General features: G+C 44.0%; 2 protein-coding genes across 2 annotated transcripts in view; one reads left to right on the forward strand and one right to left on the reverse strand.

The window, feature by feature from the left end:
• LOC134568979 (glycoprotein-N-acetylgalactosamine 3-beta-galactosyltransferase 1-like) overlaps window positions 1-21,150 on the forward strand; it is an 82,435-nt gene that overhangs the window by 23,562 nt on the left and 37,723 nt on the right. The window lies entirely within an intron of this gene.
• LOC134596577 (uncharacterized) lies at window positions 9,231-11,115 on the reverse strand. The gene is made up of 2 exons (XM_063444777.1): window positions 11,050-11,115; window positions 9,231-9,831 (listed from the first exon to the last, which is right to left on the reverse strand). Exons 1-2 carry the CDS (start codon window positions 11,080-11,082, stop codon window positions 9,262-9,264), a joined length of 603 nt encoding a protein of 200 aa, XP_063300847.1. The 5' UTR covers window positions 11,083-11,115; the 3' UTR covers window positions 9,231-9,261.

The raw sequence follows: 21,150 nt of genomic DNA on the forward strand, positions 1-21,150 counted from the left end.
GTGATAATCTCACTTCGGGAGAGGGAGCAAAAAATGTTTGGGGCTCAAGCTCCAATTATTAGAGTAGTGCTCCAAGTGACTGCTGTGCTGAGAGGAAGTGGTTAAACTTCACTTCCTCCTGGCTCTTTTACAGCAGCACAAAGGAGCAAGAGAGGAACCTGCAGGTACAAGGGAAGCTTGGTGAGATCGTAAGGGAGCAGAGATCGGTATCTGATCCCTCACAATACCCTTTACATTGTACTATGAAAGGATGCCAGGAAGAGCCAGCCACATAAATTGTGAGTGTGAAGAAGTGTGTGTATGTGTGTATATATATATGTATATATATATATATATATATATATATATATATATATATATATATATATATATGTATATATATATATATATATATATATATATATATATATATATATATATATATATATAAAATTATATGTGTGTGCAATTTGGTGGGGCGTTCATGATGGCCTCGGGTCATTGTGGAACTCCTAGATCCGGGGCCCGGTCATCCTTTAATATTGCACCGAACTGGGCCCCTGTCAGGATTGCAAGTTGATCCAGCACGCAGTACTGTGTCACACCTAGGACTAAGGATGACGTATAACCGGACCTTAGAATGGCCGGACTTAAGTCAGAATACTTGCTGAGGTGAGGGACACAGAATCAGACACAAAGATGAGGGAAAGCCAAAAGTCAAGGATACCAGATTTCAGGGAAGTAAAAAAAAAGCCAAAGTCAAATACCATAAAATCTAAATCAGGAACCTACTCTCGGATAACCATCGGCATGAAACCACAACAGGGCACTGAGCAAGAGGAGAACTGGGCCTAAATACCCCTCCTATGGATCCGATTGGCTGTAACCGGCCTTTAACCCCCAAAGGCAATTACCAGGTTTCCATTTGCATGATTGCTGCTCAGCACAAACCCTTCTGTGGATTTGATTGCTGCTCGGCACAACTTTTCCTGTCAGGACAGTAAATGCCATTAACCACATTTTTATGTGCGGATAAATACGTGACAGCCCCTATCACAGTGTTAGTTTCCCCCTGCAGCCTGCTGACAGGAAGTGAGTTAAGATCACTTTCTTCCAGCTTGCTGAGAGTCGTTTGGGGAAGCAAGGGCACACACATACAGGAGGGTATAGGGAAGCTAAAAACTATTCTAATTGTTACGTATATGTGTATCTGAATGCTGGGATGTATGCAGGGTTAAACTGGTCCACTGCATACATCCCAAAGGACCAGCAGAATTTTTTAGGAAAAAATTTGACTCCCTCCTGTCAGTCACTTCATGTAGCGTGTCTAAGCTAACCACAGTAGAGGATTTCTGTATCCTCTACTAAGTCTGATAGGCAGTGGCTTACTGAGAGCAACAAGCAGCTTACTGTCAGATTGGGTAGAACAGAAGGACTTGGGGGGCAAACACCCAGAGGGGCTTTGGGGGGAGAGGTTCATAGAGGGAAAGGGGGAGAGACACACGGAGGGGCTTGGGGAAGAAAGAGAAGATACACAGAGAGGGGCTTGGGAGAGGGAAAGAGACACACAGAGGTGATGTGGGGGTGAAAAGGTATTGAAGGGCTTGGTGGAGACTCACAGAGGGGCTTGGGGGGGGAGGGATACGGGGATGGGCCGGGGGGGGGTGGAAATACACAGAGTGTTTGGGAGGAGAAAAAGACACACAGAGGGGCTGAGGGGGAGAAAACAGAGGGGTGGAGGTAGACACACAAATGGGCTTGAGGGGAGAAAGAGACACACAGCGGGGAAGCTGAGAAAGAGACAAAGGGGCTTGGGATAAAAGACACACAAAAAGGGCTTGGGGAAGAGATATGTATAGAGATGTTTATTCATGTGAGTGTATATATAATTATATTTATTTATAATTATTCATATAATATTTACACAAATATTAATATAAATGTGTGCATATGCATGATACAAACAATTGTTTTGTTAACATATAACATATATGTAATGAGTACACTCCAGCATAATAACATATTCAAAGTGAAGAGCACACTCAATATAATCAAGATTACTTCATTTTATACAGTTGTGCAACAGCATGCTTTCACAATTTCAGTCCCATTACCAAACTTACCAAACTTTACTTAATATGTCAAGGTAGTTGGACTGAAACATTGATCATACACAAATGCCCTACGAGGGCTTTTTTTCTCGTTGATGGGATAGTTTTCAATTTTAAGTTTTTTTTCCACCTCTATATCTGCAAACTACGCTGGCTTGACAAATTATTGGTCTGGTATAGAATTCTTTTCCAGGGCTGCTTTCAGTTCTTGATGTATAAACTGCCACACACATACAAACACCAACAATACTCACACATTTACCCCAGCGTTCAAACACCAACAATGCACAGAAACACACCCCTGCATTCAAACATGCTAACACAGCCTCCATTCAAATGCACACACTATATACAAAGACACCTATGCGTTCATAGGTACATGCAAACACAGAACTGCATTTAAACGTCAACACTACACATTTTTTATTGTTGTAACAAAGCAATAAATCACATTTATGGAGTTATGTAAACTTGTTCTTTCAGCCCTCCATACCTATTTCTGTAGACAGTTTGGCCCGTAAGGACAAATTCGTTTGACTGTGATCTAGATTGCAAAAGGGGATGCCGATTAGAAACTAAAGCAATACATTAATAGAGATTAGTTTTGAGTTATGCAAATTCTGCTAAACAAACAACCAACCAAAACAATAATTAACCCCTTAAAGACAGTGTGCATACTATGCTGTCCTACAGGAGGTGAGATTAAACGCTGCCAGACGACCCTTCCTTTGGTCCTTCTTCTCACCCAAGCTGCTGATCGCCATCTGGGGGTCTGCCTGGCAACTCCTCGCAGACAAAAACATTTGTATTGAAGAATCCCTTATGAAATTCAAAGGTAGACTGCTTTTCAAACAATATATCCCATCAAAGCGGTCACACAATGCTATGGCATGAAATTGTATAAATCATGTGAATCCACAATTGGCTATACTTGGGCTTTTTGGATTTCTCAAGGAAGGGATGACTATCTTGACCCACCAGGATGCCCTGATTCTATGTGCAAAAATGGCAAAATTGTGTGGGATCTTTCATTTTTAAATAAGGTTTATAAGCTATGGGTTGTTGATTAATATACAAGTATTGATTTATTTAAAAATTACATTTTGTTTTGAAACCCTAGCATGAGAGTAAAACGCACAGTGGTTTTCCCCAAACCCCAAGAAGAACAGAATCAGTAGAGGTTCCTCTTCAGGTCTATGCCAGGATGAGGTGCTGGCCTTTCGGTTCACAGATAAGAAAGATGTATACATGTTGTCTAAAATGCATGATAGCAGTACAGTGGCAGTACTGAGCAACTGGAAAAACCAAAGTGCATTGTAGACTACAGCAAGTATGTGGGGGGGAGTAGACTTGGCTGATTAATGGATACAGCCTTATCTAGTGAACCGAAAAATAGGACCTGGTACAAAAAAAATGCATAAAATCAAAGTCAGATTTTTAGTTTTTAATTTTTTGCTATACAAAAAAGAAGCCAAGGTAAGCCATAACAATTTCTTGATTTTATGTTGAAACTTTTGTCCAATATGTAATTTACCCAGTCAGGGGCGTACCTAGAGCATTTGGCACCCGGGGCAGATCCTGTGCTTGGCACCCCCTCCCCCCACCCAAAAAAAAACCTGATTTTTTTTTTTTAATGTTTTCTTTTTTTTACAATTTGTATACTTTGCAAAACCGCTGTCAGCCTCTCCTACAAAACCCTTGTCCTTCCCCGCCCCCTCCTTTAAAACCCCTGTCCTGCCCACTTCTACAAATCCTGTACTGCCCCATCTACAAAACCCCCACAACCCCCTTCCACAAATCCCCTGCTTATCCCCCCCTTATAAAGACTCCTGTCCCAATACAAAATCCCTGCAGACCCACACACACATTTATAGGCAGACAGTCACACACAGTTACAGGCATACAGTCACACACAGTTACAGGCAGACAGTCACACGCACACAGTCACATGCAGACTGTCATACACACAGTTACAGGCAGACAGTCACATTTACATTGACACACACACGGCAGCAGCAGACAGTCACATGCACACAGTCACAGACAGATAATCACACACGTTTACAGGCAACATCAAACAGTCACAGGCAGACAGCCACACATACATAGTCACATGCAGTCACACACACAGTTATAGGCAGACAGTTACACACACAGTCCATTACATGTAGTCACACACAGTCATAGCCAGACAGTCATGCACACAGTTACAGACAGTCACATATACAGTCACTCACACACACACAGTCACAGGCAGAGAGTTGCACACACACTTACAGTTACAGACACACAGTCACATGCAGACAGTCACACATACAGTCACTGACAGTCATGCACATAGTTACAGGTAGACAGTCACATATACATTGACACACACACACAACAGCAGCAGACAGTCACAAGCACACAGTTACAGACAGACAGTTACATATACAGTCACTCACACACACAGTCACAGGCAGAGAGTTACACACAAACACACACACACACACACACACACACACACACACTTACAGACAGTTTTGCGCGCACACACACACAGTTACAGACAGTTTTACACACATACACACACACACAGTTACAGACAGTTTTACACACACACTGTCACAGTCACACACTATTACTTACAGACAGTGGGCTGGAGGAGGACTGGATTCCCTGAAGCCTGTGGAGAAGCAGGGACAGCTGCCAGTTTGGCTCCGCCCCTGATTTTTAATTAGCCCCGCCCCAATCTACCTCCGTTCGGCCAGTTCAGCTGCTCTTTGGTGTGTGAGCTGTTCTGGCCGCACGGCACCCTAACTAACATGGGGGGGGGGGGTACCGTGCGGCCACAGCTCACACAGCCCCCTCCAGCCCCCAGACCAGGGCTATGGCACCCCCCACACTAGTGGCACCCGGGGCGGACCGCCCCCTCAACCCCCCGCCTTAGTATGCCACTGTACCCAGTCTACCAATTGCTTTATGGAATCAGAAGATGCCCAAAGACTTTATGGCAAGCACTTTCCCTTCCCTAATCCCCCACGCAACCTGTAAAAAGTCACTCCAGAGAAATTATTGTGTTTGCTACAAGAAAGGAGTCCAAAAGGACTCCAGCTATTACTGCCATTCCAGTCCATCTCTACCGGTTTTCTGGATAATAGACTGTTTCAGAGTCTACTACACAGAGCTGAACTGTTGAATCACCCAAATGTGATGTTGCCAGTTTGTGTGATTTTTCTGAATTTCTGACCTCGGCATGTCCTGATCAATCTTTGTTAGCTACCTGTACCAACTTATTGACTTGTTATACTGACTACGCTGACTTCTGGATTCCCCTGACCCCCATCCCTGTTTACGTTAAGCCCAGCCATTATAAAGTGGCTACACCAAACAACTCCAAATATAATATTTAGAATACTTGTTAAAATAGTATGCCATCATGGGGGTCATTTTCTTTCTTACGGTGCCATGTTTTCTCAAAGGCGACATAGGTACAAAAAATCACTTTGGTAATTTTACAAATTGAAATGGCATCTAATATATTAATCCTGTGATTTCCCCCCAATACATTGGAAAACTGGGACATGGGGATGCTGTTGTATTCTTAAGACAATGTGTGAAAAAATATACTGAGGATTTATTGCCTTTATTCAGGATTATGAAATCTCCTATGAAAATGGAATTCACATATGTGAAAAAAATAACAGAAAACATGACCACTAAATTGTGTCAGCATTTATGATAAAGTGGCTAGACCAAACAACTCAAATTACACCATTTGGAATACCCTGGGTTGTCTACTTTTATATGCCATCATGGGAGTATTTTTTTCCGGGCTGTCATACTGTCTCAAAGGTGACATAGGCCTTGGAAATTACTTTGTAAATTTCAAAGTTGAAAAGGGAATCTAATATATTTGTCTCTCTGCGAAACCTGAAAAAACGGTACATGGGGGTTCTCTTATATTCGGGAGACCACTCGTTATTATGAAATAATATATTTGACCCAGTAACTTTCTAAAGCACCATAAAGCATGTACATGGGGTATACTGTTGTACTCGTGAGACATTGCTGAACACAAATGTGTATATTTTATTGCAGTAAAAGCTAACAGTATTATGACATTCACAGTAAAATCCGATGTAGAACTTGGAAAATAACATTTCTTTGGAGCTGCTTAGAGCTAAAGTAAAAGAGAATAATGTAACTTTGTTAAGAAGTGGGGACTATAAAACTAATTATTTTAGATGATAATGAAAGACCAGCTTCTTGAGACCAGATTATGGGAGCATTAACCCACCAGGCTAATACCCTGTTTTATCTGCAAACCTACCCTGGTTAGCCTAGATCCCACCACAATAGAATCAGTAATAGTAATAGTGATACTAGGGATGCACTGAAATTTCGGCTGCCGAAAATGGGCCTATCCCATTTCAGCCAAAAACAGGTCAAATGTGCCGAAAATAAGGCAGAGTGGACTTGTCAGTTCTTCGAACCATGAACGAGGAGCCGACATTGGGAGGGGGCCCAACGGCTTGCCCTGTGTGCCGCAGGGTGCAAGGCCCCTCCTGTCTGCCCGGGGAGAGAGTCAGTACAGTCTGCAACTCCGCCTTTCGTGAGCTGCAGACTGTGCTGTATCTCGCGATCTGTGGCCAATCAGAGCGTTGCCACGGGTTACCACGGCAATGCTCTGACTTCTGGATATTGTGATATACAGCACAATCTGCAGCTCACACCCGGCAGAGCTGCAGACTGGAGAGACGGACCACCAGGGAGCCAGGACTCTGGACCACCAGGGAGCCAGGGCACGACCATCAGGAAGCCAGGACACTGGACCACCAGGGAAAGAAAAAAAAATATCCCTCACTGTCACCCCCTCCTTCAATCACTGTCACCAGTCACCCCCTCCCTCGGTCACTCTGCCACCCCCTCCCTCAGTCACTCTGTCACCAGTCACCCTCTCCCTCCTTCACTCATCCACCAGTCACCCTCTCCCTCACTCTGTCACTAGTCACCCCTTCACTCTGCCACCCCCTAACTTTGCCACCTTTCACTCCCTCACTACCACCTGTCACCCTCTCCTTCACTCACACCTCACTATATTCCATATACAAACTACATAGCCTACACACATGCACACTACATCCATTTCTCACACCTTACTATATTCTATACACACTACATAACCTACACAAATCATTTGGGGAAAAAAGTCAGTTTTGTTTTTGGCCAAGGGTATCTTGTATTTTCGGTTTCGGTTTCTGCCCAGAATTTTCATTTCGGTGCATCCCTATGTGATACTATACTGATTCTTTGAAAATAGAAGCACACTCCTTCATAGAGATTCTGTTTCAGACAGCCTGGTAGTCCTACTCCTGCAGAGGGAGTATGCCAATTAGCAGTATGCGTTACTAGTTGTGAAATCTTTCTTACATGGGGCTTTTGGAAAGATGCCAATGAAAATAATAAAACCGTTTATGTATATGATCCAGGTATTTTAATTTTAATTTTTTTATCATTCTTTATTTATGCCACAGTCAGACATGTATATTATACAGCAATCCAGAAACCGCATGGGATAAGATTTGCATTCATATAATCATTCGTGTAACACAGAGAAACGCAAGCCAGGGTTTAAAATGAAAGGTGGTGTGTGAAGAGGGAACTAAAATACAGCAAAAGCTACATGGGGCTATATAATTAAATTTGACTGATTTGACATAGCACCTATCTTGGTGGATAAACAGCTTCTCAGTGATACGCGGAGTATGGAGTTACATGATAGGAGATGGGGGGGGGGTATAGTTTCGAAATTGGAACAAACAAACTAGAAGAATCCCAGTCTTAGCCTAGGAGAGCCACAGGGCTGCCGATTATGCCATATGCATGCTAGGCATAGCCTAAATAGAACGGTTTCATAAAGTTAAGTTTAACTTCGGACAAAACCCAACAAAAATGTTAAATAAAAGTGAAAAACACAATGGAAGGTAAGGCAAGTGGTCATCCCAGAAGCTCCATTGGAAGCTGGAATGACTGTGACAACTTTGGCTGGATCCCAGGCTGCTGTGGTAGATGGAGCAGCGAGGCCCAAGGCCACCAGGACAGTGTCCATCTGTTGTGCCTAATCATTAAATTCATGAAGCACCAATATCCAAAAAGTAATAATCAATACTTAATAAGGTTTATAGCGATATTGGCGGGCACACAACCCAGTTCGCATAGAGTATATTGAGTTATAGGAAAGAGAAATCACACAAAGACCAAGTTGAATATAAGAATTCACACTACACTTTATTATCCACAAAGGGATCTAAGCAAAGTAAGTTTTACTCTCATTTAAGTAGTTGCATGCATTTACTTCAAACAGCTTAGTATCTAGATATATCAGCTTAAGTATACATCACCATTAGAGAAGCTTGGTTGTCTCCTTGCCACACATGACTGGGGAGAACTCAGGCAGTCACTGGGAGAGACCCTCTCTTCTGGGAACAGCAGAAACCAGCAACACGCGTCCGCATTACAGGTGGGTAGTTCTCCAAGTGAGCGCAAGATTCCCTTAGTCTTATATACCTGTCTTCAAGGACAGACAGTAGTTCCTTATCAATGCAGCCCAGCAAAATACCTTGATACAAGCAGCTGGATGGACCTGGCAGTTGGCCAGACTGTTCAGGACCACCAGAACTTATGCCAAGTCTTGTGCGGTTAATTATCGCTTATCTACAAGCTTTCTTTGTACTATTCTAGAGATGGCAACATAAGTTTTTGTTGGCAACATAAGTTTCTCAAACTGCTGAAATGCTGTGTCAGCTTATAGTGCTGTGTCAGCTTAGTAAACAGGTGTAGTGCTGTGTCAGCTCTTAATAGCTGTGGCATAAGGCCTTCAAGCCTGCACCTAGTAATTGTGGCCTTCAAGCCTGCATCTAGTAATATGTGCTTATATGCTTACCGGTGCCATCTTAACTATCTATAAATATTTGAGTTGCTCAAAAGTGATCAATCAATCATACTTAATTAATATGAAATATTATTATCACATTCCATCCCTTGATCACTCAGCGAGTAAAACCTCACACATTTACACATACCATTCAGGTTATCAGCAGGGGGAAAACCCATTTACCCACTGATTCCCATTATGCTTCACTCACATCTGGAACCGATTCAAGCCTAATTAAACTCTTCTAGCGCTACACTATGACTTATTTTTTAAGCTAGCAAAGCTTTGAATGCAGAAAACTGTAATTTTGTAGCACAGATAAATACAAAGTATAATAAAAACACACCATGCAATACCTTTTATTATTTTCAACCCAAGCCCTCCTATCCAGGAGTATTTTGTAGCATTAGCTAACCAGTGTATAATAGTGTAGGTTCTCTTTGTGCTCTGCTGATTTGCATAACTTTCCCAATATTGGGTAAGCTCTTCTAAATAAATATTAGAGCTTATAGGTGTATACAGTATGCGGTAGCCAAAGGGCGTTGTAGATTCTAACATTAACAAATCAAATGATTCATTTGGTAACTTAATATAGGTCATTGACTCAGTTTCATTGTGGCTAAAATAGCCTTCTCCATAGAGGTTTGCTCTCATGTTTGTACAGTTAATGGTCAGGCAGGTTATTCTTATTTCGATCTCTTTCCATCTCATCTCTGCGGAATCACTCTGGTCCCAACCTCCAATTTCATTGTTGGTATCTGAGCCGACCAAAGGGTGTAGAGTAAGCACGGCCATCACAATAACAGCCGGACCAATGAGCTTCGCCTGTAAAGATACAACTCATTTTACTCTCTCAAATAACATTTGCCCGAAGGCCCATATTCCCATTTATCATGACCTGACTTGGAAAGTATCACGGTATTGTCATTGCCTGTTGCAATAATGTCTGCTGGTTCTGGGGGACCTTTCTCTGTCCTTACCCAGACTGTGGCCCCTGGATTTAGGTTAGTAGAGCCAAATCCCTTATCTCCTCTTACTGTTTGTAAGGTGGGGGCTGTTCCTTTGTGTATCTGTCCCTGGTAAATGGGGATGATAACCAATTGGGCTATTCTGTCCCCTTCTTGCACTAGCAAGTCTTGTGGTCCCTGGTTTAACAAGAGGACCTTTATTTCTCCTTGGTAATCAGCATCTATGACCCCTCCTATTACATGTATCCCTTTAAGGGCGAGGCTAGACCTAGGTGCAATTAGTCCAAAGTGTCCCGGGGGTATCTGTATTCCTATACCTGTGGGGAACATCTGAACTTGCCCTGTTTTAAGTCTTTCTTCCTTTCTGGCTCTCAAGTCTATTCCTGCAGCCTCTGGGGTAGCCCTGTATGGTGCCAAGGCTCCCTCCTCTGTTTCCCAATATGTGATGGTGTTAGTTGTTACATATGGTTTAGCTTGTATATTGGGTGCGATCATTCTAGTGAGGGGGGTGTCATGATTTGAGAGTGGCCTATTGTTTAAGATGTTCACAGCTGTAGGCAAGTTATCTCTCCATTTGACCATTGTCCCTTCACCAAGTTTTCTCAATTGTTGTTTCAATAACCCATTCATCCTTTCAATCAGACCAGCTGCTTGAGGATAATAAGGTATGTGAAATATCCATTCAACATTGTTTTCATTACAAAAATCTTGTACCAATTTTCCTTTAAAGTGACTTCCATTGTCACTCTGAATCTGTAATGGAAGACCATAGTACTGTATCATGGTTTCCAACATTTTAATAGTATTTATTTGGGTAGCCCTCTTGCAAGGTTGAACCAATAAATACCCTGAATATGTATCCACAGCTGTGCATACATATTGACAATTTTTACTCATAGGAAGCGGACCTATGTAATCCACCTGCCATATTTGCCCTGGTGCTTTACCTCTTTTTATTTGACCTCGTACCATCCCTGGTACATGTCTATTCTGCTCATGCTGACACACTGGACATTGCAAAATTACTGTTTTAATTAAATCAAGTGGCACTAAAATGCCTCGCTATTGTGCCCACCTGTGAGTGGCTTTCTCTCCCAAGTGTCCACATTTCTGATGGGCCCAAGTAGCCAATCCCAAAAGTGAGTTAGAATTTTCAACAGACGCCTCTGAGATCTTGGCTAAACAGACGATCCAATGAGTCAGTGTTGCAGTGAGCATCAACATGAAAGACTGTTACCTCATTTTGATGTACCATCTCCCATATCTGCTCCCACAAATCTTTTCCCCAGACTTCCTTTGTATGAATCATGAACTGATGTGACTGCCACGTAGGCAACCACGTGGCCAGTCCATTGGCAACAGACCAGGAATCTGTATATATATGACAACTTCCAGGCATCTCTTGTTTCAAAGCCTGAAACACTGCATATAACTCTGCATACTGGCTACTTTTTCCCGTTCCTGTCGTAGTCAGCATTTTCTTGGTTTCTGGATTGTAAGACACTGCTTTCCATTGTCTTTGATTACCAATGTATTTGGCTGAACCATCAGTAAACCAAGCATTCTTTGCTTGATCTTGTGTTAGTTGCGCAAAAGACTTTCCCCACTTTACTGGAGATTCCCCTGGCTTGTCTGCGTCTGGCAGATAACCAGGTTCTTGTATCGGCGCATCTGCAATTTTCTCATGTAGTACAGCCGTACCACTATTTCCTGTTTTAGCTCTATCCTGTATGTACCACTTCCATTTTATGATACTGGACTCTTGTGCATGACCTATCCTATGTGTCTTAGGGGAACTAAGTACCCATTGCATGATAGGTATCTCTGGGCGTAAGAACACAGTATGTCCTACTGTCATCTGTTCAGTATCTACCAAGGCCCAATAACAGGCCAAGAGCTGTCTCTCAAAGGGTGTGTACCTCTCTCCTGCCTCAGGTAACTTCCTTGTCCAGAAACCAAGGGGAACCTTAGTCCTTCCTTGTTTCTGCCAAAGGCTCCAATTAGCCCATTGCTGATTTACTGATACATTTAAGTCTATGTCTCCATCTTGTATGGGCCATAGATCAAGGGCTTGTTGGATAGCCCGTTTAGCTCCCTCAAATGCATTCTGTTGTTCTTCTCCCCATTCAAAATCATGTTTTTTCCTGGTTACTTTGTACAAAGGGGAGAGTAACTGACTCAGGTGTGGTATGTGTTGTCTCCAGAAACCAAAGAGACCTATACAGCTTTGAGCTTGTTTCTTGCTTTTGGGAGTTTGAAACTCTAGCACTTTTTGCTTAGCTTTTGGAAGGATTTCTCTGTGTCCTTTGTTCCACTGTATTCCTAAGAATTTTACTGTTTGAGCGGGTCCCTGTATTTTACTGGGATTTATCTCCCAACCTTTGCTCTTCATGTGCTCCATGATCTCTTCGAGAATCTGCTGACACTGTTCTTCACACTGTCCCTGAATCATAATGTCATCTATATAATGGGATATTTTCTCCTCTGACGGTATTTTTACCCCATCAAGATGTTCTGCCACCAGCAGACAGATGGCAGATGGTGGGACTATGCAAGTATCCCTGTGGCAACCTGGTGAATGTGTATTGCCTCCCTAACCATGTGAAAGCAAACTGCTCTTGATTTTCTTCAGCTATTGGAAAAGTGAAGAAGGCATTGGCCAAATCTATAACTGCATACCAGATCCCTGGCTGCTTCTGTATATTTTCTATAAGAGTGACGGTGTCTGGGACAGCAGCAGTCAGTGGAGGTGTGTGTTTGTTCAATTCTCTGTAGTCTACCGTCATTCTCCATGTATGGTCTGTTTTACGTATTGGCCACACGGGATTGTTCCAAGCCGTAGTGACCCCTCGTAGGACCACAGCTTTTAGTAAGTCATCTATGGTTTCTCCAATTTTTTTGTGGCCTCCTGGGATCCTGTACTGCTTCATATGTACTACTTTAGTAGTGGGTGGTAGTTGCACTGGGGGCATTAACAATTTCCCTACCACCACTGGTCTGGCTGATATATAGATTTTAGTCCCAAAACTGTAACAGCCATCCCCCAAATGTAAGGTCAATCCTTTAAGGATCTTAATTCCAATTATGTATTCGGGTATGGGGACAATTAAAACCGAATACTTATTTTTTGGCAACTGTCCAATTTTCAGTTCTACCCAGGTCTGGACTGCTTCTCTCCTCTTACCTCCCAGACCTGTGATTACATAGGGTAATACAGCAAATTTCTTAGGGTTACCATTAATTAAAGTGGCTTCGGCTCCAGTGTCCACAAGGGCAGTAACCCTTTCAACATTTTTATGTTTCCAGTAAATTTCAACTTTTACATGGGGTCTATGGTCTTTTACTGAAAAGTCAATCACTGGAGACTGCCTCACTAGTCAATTCCTATCGTCTAGGTCTGTCAAATCCAAGTCTCCCAGGTCGGGCAATTCCCTGTGTGCATACCCATCAAGTGTTTTAAGTATTACCCAACCTCTTTTCTGCCACTTATCTTTTGGAAACTTTTTCAGACAAGCAAGAAGGTTAGTAGGCATGTCAATTTCACTTTTTTCACATTCACAATCACATTTACCAGCTGAACGGGCCCATTCACTGGCAAAGGATGCATATGGCTCATCTTCCCATCCGGGAATGTTTTTAAACATTGTGCAAAGTTCTTATGGTTTATTTAGAATAAACTTGCACTCCTTGGGGATGTGTGTTCTATGTATTTTATTTAATTTCACTTGAATATGTACTAATCCAGACACCTAGTGTCTGGCTTATTGTTTTAGTCTTCACTCAAGCCTGCCCAAATTACTAATTTGGCTGCAGGTTTGCGCTTCCCGATCACATTGGCTTTCTACACACTCTGGAATGTGCATAGGGGCATCTATGATCGAGCCAACAGTCTCGCAATTTCAGGTACAGCTGTTTCATTCACTTCCTCAGTCAGCACTGGCTTCCAGCAACTGTTAAGGCACGTAGGGGCACTTGTTAACTGACCAAGCACAATCACCCATTTGTGTCAGAATCACCCCAAACAATCTTGTGGTTTTGGTGACCTTATCTCAATACCTGGTATTGAGCGTATTAAATTAGCAGCAATTCAGCCTCATTCAGGACGCTAGCCTGTTTGAGGGTGGCACACCCAAGAAGGCACTGGCGTTCTACACACCCTTAAGGTGTATAGGTGTGTCTACCAACTGAGCACAACATACATTCTTGAATCAATCTTCAGAAGCACTCCTCAATCTTATAAGATTGAGCATTCACTCACTAATCTTGCTCTTGCAACGTCATGTAACTATTTTCAAGTTTACACAATGTTCAGAGAATCTCTAGAAACCGTAATATTTGTTATCTACGACTGCAGCGCGCGGAAGAAACTGATAGCTTTTAAAAAGCTTTTTTTCTCCGTGACGCAGCAGAAATTAAACCTCGTACAATGTTAGTTTCACTTTCCCTTTTACTCAAGATTTACATAGACAGTTCTAACAATTTCTAAACACAATTTTCTTATCTTAACTATTCTTAACAATGTTTTAAACACACAATTATAATTTTAAACTATTTAAACTTGTTGATTTCAAGTTTCCTTGCTCAATTAATACTCAACCCTGCTCGCAGCGCCAAAATGTTGTGCCTAATCATTAAATTCATGAAGCACCAATATCCAAAAAGTAATAATCAATACCTAATAAGGTTTATAGCGATATTGGCGGGCACACAACCCAGTTCGGATAGAGTATATTAAGTTATAGGAAAGAGAAATCACACAAAGACCAAGTTGAATATAAGAATTCACACTACACTTTATTATCCACAAAGGGATCTAAGCAAAGTAAGTTTTACTCTCATTTAAGTAGTTGCATGCATTTACTTCAAACAGCTTAGTATCTAAATATATCAGCTTAAGTATACATCACCATTAGAGAAGCTTGGTTGTCTCCTTGCCACACATGACTGGGGAGAACTCAGGCAGTCACTGGGAGAGACCCTCTCTTCTGGGAACAGCAGAAACCAGCAACACATGTCCGCATTACAGGTGGGTAGTTCTCCAAGTGAGCGCAAGATTCCCTTAGTCTTATATACCTGTCTTCAAGGACAGACAGCAGTTCCTTATCAGTGCAGCCCAGCAAAAGACCTTGATACAAGCAGCTGGATGGACCTGGCAGTTGGCCAGACTGTTCAGGACCACGAGAACTTATGCCAAGTCTTGTGCGGTTAATTATCGCTTATCTACAAGCTTTCTTTGTACTATTCTAGAGATGGCAACATAAGTTTTTGTTGGCAACATAAGTTTCTCAAACTGCTGAAATGCTGTGTCAGCTTATAGTGCTGTGTCAGCTTAGTAAACAGGTGTAGTGCTGTGTCAGCTCTTAATAGCTGTGGCATAAGGCCTTCAAGCCTGCATCTAGTAATTGTGGCCTTCAAGCCTGCATCTAGTAATATGTGCTATGTGTGCTTATATGCTTACCGGTGCCATCTTAACTATCTATAAATGTTTGAGTTGCTCAATAGTGATCAATCAATCATACTTAATTAATATGAAATATTATTATCACACCATCTCAACAACGTCTGACACCTTTTGTTCTGTGTCCTGATGCTGATTAAGGAGTACAAGCAATAGTGATGTACCGAACTGTTCGCCGGCAAATAGTTCCTGGCGAACATAGCGTGTTCGCGTTCGCAACGGCGGGCGAACACATGCGCGGTTCGATCCTCCCCCTATTCTTCATCATTGACTAAACTTTGACCCTGTGTCTCACAGTCAGCAGACACATTCCAGCCAATCAGCAGCAGACACTCCCTTCCAGACCCTCCCACCTCCTGTACAGTATCCATTTAAGATTCATTCTGAAGCTGCATTCTTAGATAGAGGAGGGAAAGTGTAGCTGCTGCTCATTTGATAGGGAAATGTATAGCTCGGCTAGTGTATTCAGTGTCCACTACAGTCCTGAAGGACTCATCTGATCTCTGCTGTAAGGACAGCACCCCAAAAAGCTCTTTTTAGGGCTAGAACATCAGTCTGCTTTTTTTGTGTGTGTGTAAACTAATTGCAGTTGCCTGCCTGCCTGCCAGCTTCTGTGTCAGGCTCACAGTGTATACTGTGCCCACTTGCCCAGTGCCACCACTCATATCTGGTGTCACAATAGCTTGCATTTAAAAACCAAATTTTTTTTCACTGTAATAGATTGAATAGCAGTTAGTTGTCTGTGTGTCAGGCCAACAGCGTGTACTCTGCCAACCTCTGCCAGTGCACATTGCCGCTCATATCTGGTGTCACAATAGCGTGCATTTAAAAACATTTTTTTTTTCCTGTTATAGATTGAATAGCAGTTAGTTGTCTGCAAGCGTCTGTGTGTCAGGCCTACAGCGTGTACTCTGCCAACCTCTGCCAGTGCACAGTGCCACTCATATCTGGTGGCACAATAGCGTGCATTTAAAACCCCCAAAACTTTTTTTTCACTGTAATAGTTTGAATAGCAGTTAGTTGTCTGCAAGCGTCTGTGTGTCAGGCCAACAGCGTGTACTCTGCCAACCTCTGCCAGTGCACATTGCCACTCATATCTGGTGTCACAATAGCGTGCATTTAAAACCCAAAAACGTTTTTCACTGTTATAGATTGAATAGCAGTTAGTTGTATTTCACCGGGTGTGTCAGGCCTACAGCGTGTACTCTGCCAACCTCTGCAAGTGCACATTGCCACTTATATCTGGTGTCACAATAGCGTGCATTTAAAACCCAAAAACGTTTTTCACTGTTATAGATTGAATAGCAGTTAGTTGTCTTCAAGCTGGTGTCAGGCCTACAGCGTGTACTCTGCCAACCTCTGCCAGTGCACATTGCCACTCATATCTGGTGTCACAATAGCGTGCATTTAAAACCAAAAAACGTTTTTCACTGTTATAGATTGAATAGCAGTTAGTTGTCTGTGTGTCAGGCCTACAGCGTGTACTCTGCCAACCTCTGCCAGTGCACAGTGCCACTCATATCTGGTGGCACAATAGCGTGCATTTAAAACCCCCAAAACTCTTTTTTCACTGTAATAGTTTGAATAGCAGTTATTGTCTGCAAGCGTCTGTGTGTCAGGCCAACAGCGTGTACTCTGCCAACCTCTGCCAGTGCACATTGCCACTCATATCTGGTGTCACAATAGCGTGCATTTAAAACCCAAAAACTTTTTTCACTGTTATAGATTGAATAGCAGTTAGTTGTATTCCACCGGGTGTGTCAGGCCTACAGCGTGTACTCTGCCAACCTCTGCAAGTGCACATTGCCACTTATATCTGGTGTCACAATAGCGTGCATTTAAAACCCAAAAACGTTTTTCACTGTTATAGATTGAATAGCAGTTAGTTGTCTTCAAGCTGGTGTCAGGCCTACAGCGTGTACTCTGCCAACCTCTGCCAGTGCACATTGCCACTCATATCTGGTGTCACAATAGCGTGCATTTAAAACCAAAAAACGTTTTTCACTGTTATAGATTGAATAGCAGTTAGTTGTCTTCAAGCGGGTGAGTCAGGCCTACAGCGTGTACTCTGCCAACCTCTGCCAGTGCACATTGCCACTCATATCTGGTGTCACAATAACGTGCATTTAAAACCAAAAAACTTTTTTCACTGTTATAGATTGAATAGCAGTTAGTTGTCTACAAGCGGGTGAGTCAGGCCTACAGCGTTTACTCTGCCAACCTCTGCCAGTGCACATTGCCACTCATATCTGTCTCACAGCAGCTTGCACGCATAGTACCACTAATCCCCAAAAAAATGACAGGCAGAGGCAGGCCACCCCGCAGGGGCCGTCGTTGTCATGGTGCTGTGATTCCCTTTTGCCCTATGATAATGCCCAATTTTCAGAGGCCACGTACCCTGATCTTGAAAAGTTCTGAGGACATAGTTGACTGGCTAACACAGGACACCCAATCTTCTACAGCTTCTGCTCGGAACCTTGACGCACCATCCTCCTCCAGCTTAGCTTCGGGCACCTCTCAAGATACCACTCACCCGCCTGCCGCCACCACCAACACTAGCACCACAGCAATGCGCAGCCATTATTGCCAGAGGATGTAGATAACAGGGATATGTCTCAGTCAGGCAGCATTACACACATGGACGTATGGTGTGATGATGATGATGATGTTGTACCCGCTGCTGCTTCCTTTGCTGAGTTGTCAGATACAAGTGAAGCGGTTGATGATGACGATGCGTCCATGGATGTCACGTGGGTGCCCGCTCGGCAAGATGAAGAACAGGGTGAAAGTTCAGATGGGGAGACAGAGAGGAGGAGGAGGAGACGAGCTGGAAGCAGGCGGAGGTCGTCGCAAGGAGCTAGTGGCACAGTCAGACAGCATGCATCGGCACCCGGGGTCAGCCCGACAGCACGCCAATCAACGCATGCTGTGTCCACCACCAGAATGCCGTCATTGCAGAGCTCAGCAGTGTTGCATTGTTTTTGTGTGTCTGCCTCTGACAACAGCGATGCCATTTGCAACCTGTGCCAAAAGAAACTGAGTCGTGGGAAGTCCAACACCCACCTAGGTACAACTGCTTTGCGTAGGCACATGATCGCACATCACAAACGCCTATGAGATCAACACATGAGTACAAGCAGCACACAAACTCAAAGCCGCCATCCTCCTCCTGGTCCAGCATCTTCAGCCATGTCAACCACTGCTTTTCTCCTTGCCCCCTCTCAACCATCCGCCACTCCGTCTCTCGCCTTGAGCAGTTCCCGCTCATCTGCCCACAGTCAGGTGTCTGTCAAGGACATGTTTGAGCGTAAGAAGCCAATGTCACAAAGTCACCCCCTTGCCCAGCATCCGACAGCTGGCTTGTCTGAACTATTAGCCCACCAGCTTTTACCATACAAGCTGGTGGAGTCTGAGGCGTTCAAAAAATTTGTGGCTATTGGGATACCGCAGTGGAAGGTACCCGGACGAAATTTCTTTGCACAAAAGGCAATCCCCAACCTGTACTCAATTATGCAAAAGGAAGTAATGGCATGTCTAGCACACAGTGTTGGGGCAAGGGTCCATCTGACCACTGATACCTGGTCTGCAAAGCATGGTCAGGGCAGGTATATCATCTACACTGCGCATTGGGTAAACCTGCTGACAGCTGCCAAGCATGGAATGCGTGGCTCTGCAGAGGAGTTGGTGACACCGCCACGACTTGCAGGCAGGCCTGCTGCCACCTCCTCTACTCCTCCTACTCCATCCTCTTCCATAACCTCCTCGGCTGAGTCCTCTTCTGCTGCTGCGTCTTGCTCCACATCAACGGCACTCCCCCAGCTCCCAGGTACTATCCCACATCCCGCATACGGCAGTGTCACGCCGTCTTGGGTTTGACTTGCTTGAAAGCAGGGATTCACACCTGACAAGCACTCCTGTCCGCCCTGAACGCACAGGTGGAAAAGTGGCTGACTCCGCAGCAACTGGATATCGGCAAAGAGGTTTGTGACAACGGAACAAATTTGTTGGCGGCATTGAAGTTGGGCAAGTTGACACATGTGCCGTGCATGGCACATGTGTGTAATCTGATCGTACAACGCTTTGTGCATAAGTACACAGGCTTACAGGACATCCTGAAGCAGGCCAGGAAGGTGTGTGGCCATTTCAGGCGTTCCTACACGACCATGGCACACTTTGCAGATATCCAGCGGCGAAAAAACACGCCAGTGAGGCGCTTGATTTGCGACAGCCCAACACGTTGGAATTCAACACTGCTAATGTTCGACCGCCTGCTCCAACAAGAAAAAGCCGTTAATGAATATTTGTATGACCGGGGTGCTAGGACAGCCTCTGGGGAGCTGGGAATTTTTGTGCCATGTTACTGGATGCTCATGCGCAATGCCTGTAGGCTCATGCGTCCTTTTGAGGAGGTGACAAACCTAGTCAGTCGCACCGAAGGCACCATCAGCGACATCATACCATTTGTTTTCTTCCTGGAGCGTGCCCTGCGAAGAGTGCTGGATCAGGCCGTAGATGAGCGTGAAGAGGAAGAGGAAGAGTTGTGGTCACCATCACCATCAGAAACAGCCTTATCAGCATCGCTTGCTGGACCTGCGGCAATGCTGGAAGAGGATTGTGAGGAAGAGGAGTCAGAGGAGGAATGTGGCTTTGAGGAAGAGGAGGAAGACCAACCACAACAGGCATCCCAGGGTGCTCGTTGTCACCTATCTGGTACCCGTGGTGTTGTACGTGGCTGGGGGGAAGAACATACATTCATTGAGATCACGGAGGAGGAGGAACGGGAAATGAGTAGCTCGGCATCCAACCTTGTGCAAATGGGGTCTTTCATGCTGTTGTGCCTGTTGAGGGACCCTTGTATAAAAAGGCTGAAGGAGAACTACCTGTACTGGGTGTCCACGCTACTAGACCCCCGGTATAATCAGAAAGTGGCTGAAATGTTACCAAATTACAACAAGTCGGAAAGGATGCAGCATTTGCAAAATAAATTAAAAAGTATGCTTTACACAGCGTATAAGGGTGATGTCACAGCACAACGGTAATCTAACAGGGGAAGAGGTGAAAGTAATCCTCCTCCTCCCACGACCACGCCGGGAAGGACAGGACGCTTTAAAGACGTGTTGTTGATGGAGGACATGCAGAGCTTTTAAGTCCTACGCATCGCCACAGCCCTTCGGGATCCACCCTCAGAGAACGACTCGACCAGACTACCTCGCCTTAACTGCAGATATCGACACTCTGAGGAGCGATGAACCCCTTGACTACTGGGTGTGCAGGCTTGACCTGTGGCCTGAGCTATCCCAATTTGCGATAGAACTTCTGGCCTGCCCCGCTTCAAGTGTGCTGTCAGAAAGGACCTTTAGTGCAGCAGGAGGTATTGTCACTGAGAAGAGAAGTCGCCTAGGTCAAAAAAGTCTAGATTACCTCACCTTTATTAAGATGAATGAGGGATGGATCCCGAAGGGACTAAAAGAAGGCGATACATTAGACTAAAAAAGGCCTGATGAGATGACCCGCCTTGGGCTAAAAATGGTGACCCTATGTAGGAGGAACAGTCCCTATTATGCTCTGTGTCAGTGTGTATCAGGGTCCCTGAGGACAGGTGTCAATCCATATCTGCCAAGTGACCCTATGTAGGGGGAACAGTCCCTAGTCTGCTCTGTGTCAGTGTGTATCAGGGATCATTAGGATAGGTGTCAATCCATATCTGCCAAGTGACCC

The sequence above is a fragment of the Pelobates fuscus genome, chromosome 1 (assembly GCF_036172605.1).
Source record: "Pelobates fuscus isolate aPelFus1 chromosome 1, aPelFus1.pri, whole genome shotgun sequence".
NCBI classification, from domain to species: Eukaryota; Metazoa; Chordata; class Amphibia; order Anura; family Pelobatidae; genus Pelobates; species Pelobates fuscus.

Excerpts from the sequence above, each read along its gene's own strand:
- LOC134596577 (XM_063444777.1), bottom strand. The coding sequence starts at position 11,082 with ATGTGGACACTTGGGAGAGAAAGCCACTCACAG. Across the intron at positions 9,832-11,049 it reads GGAGAGAAAGCCACTCACAG|GCGAAGCTCATTGGTCCGGC; the intron begins GTGGGCACAATA and ends GTATCTTTACAG.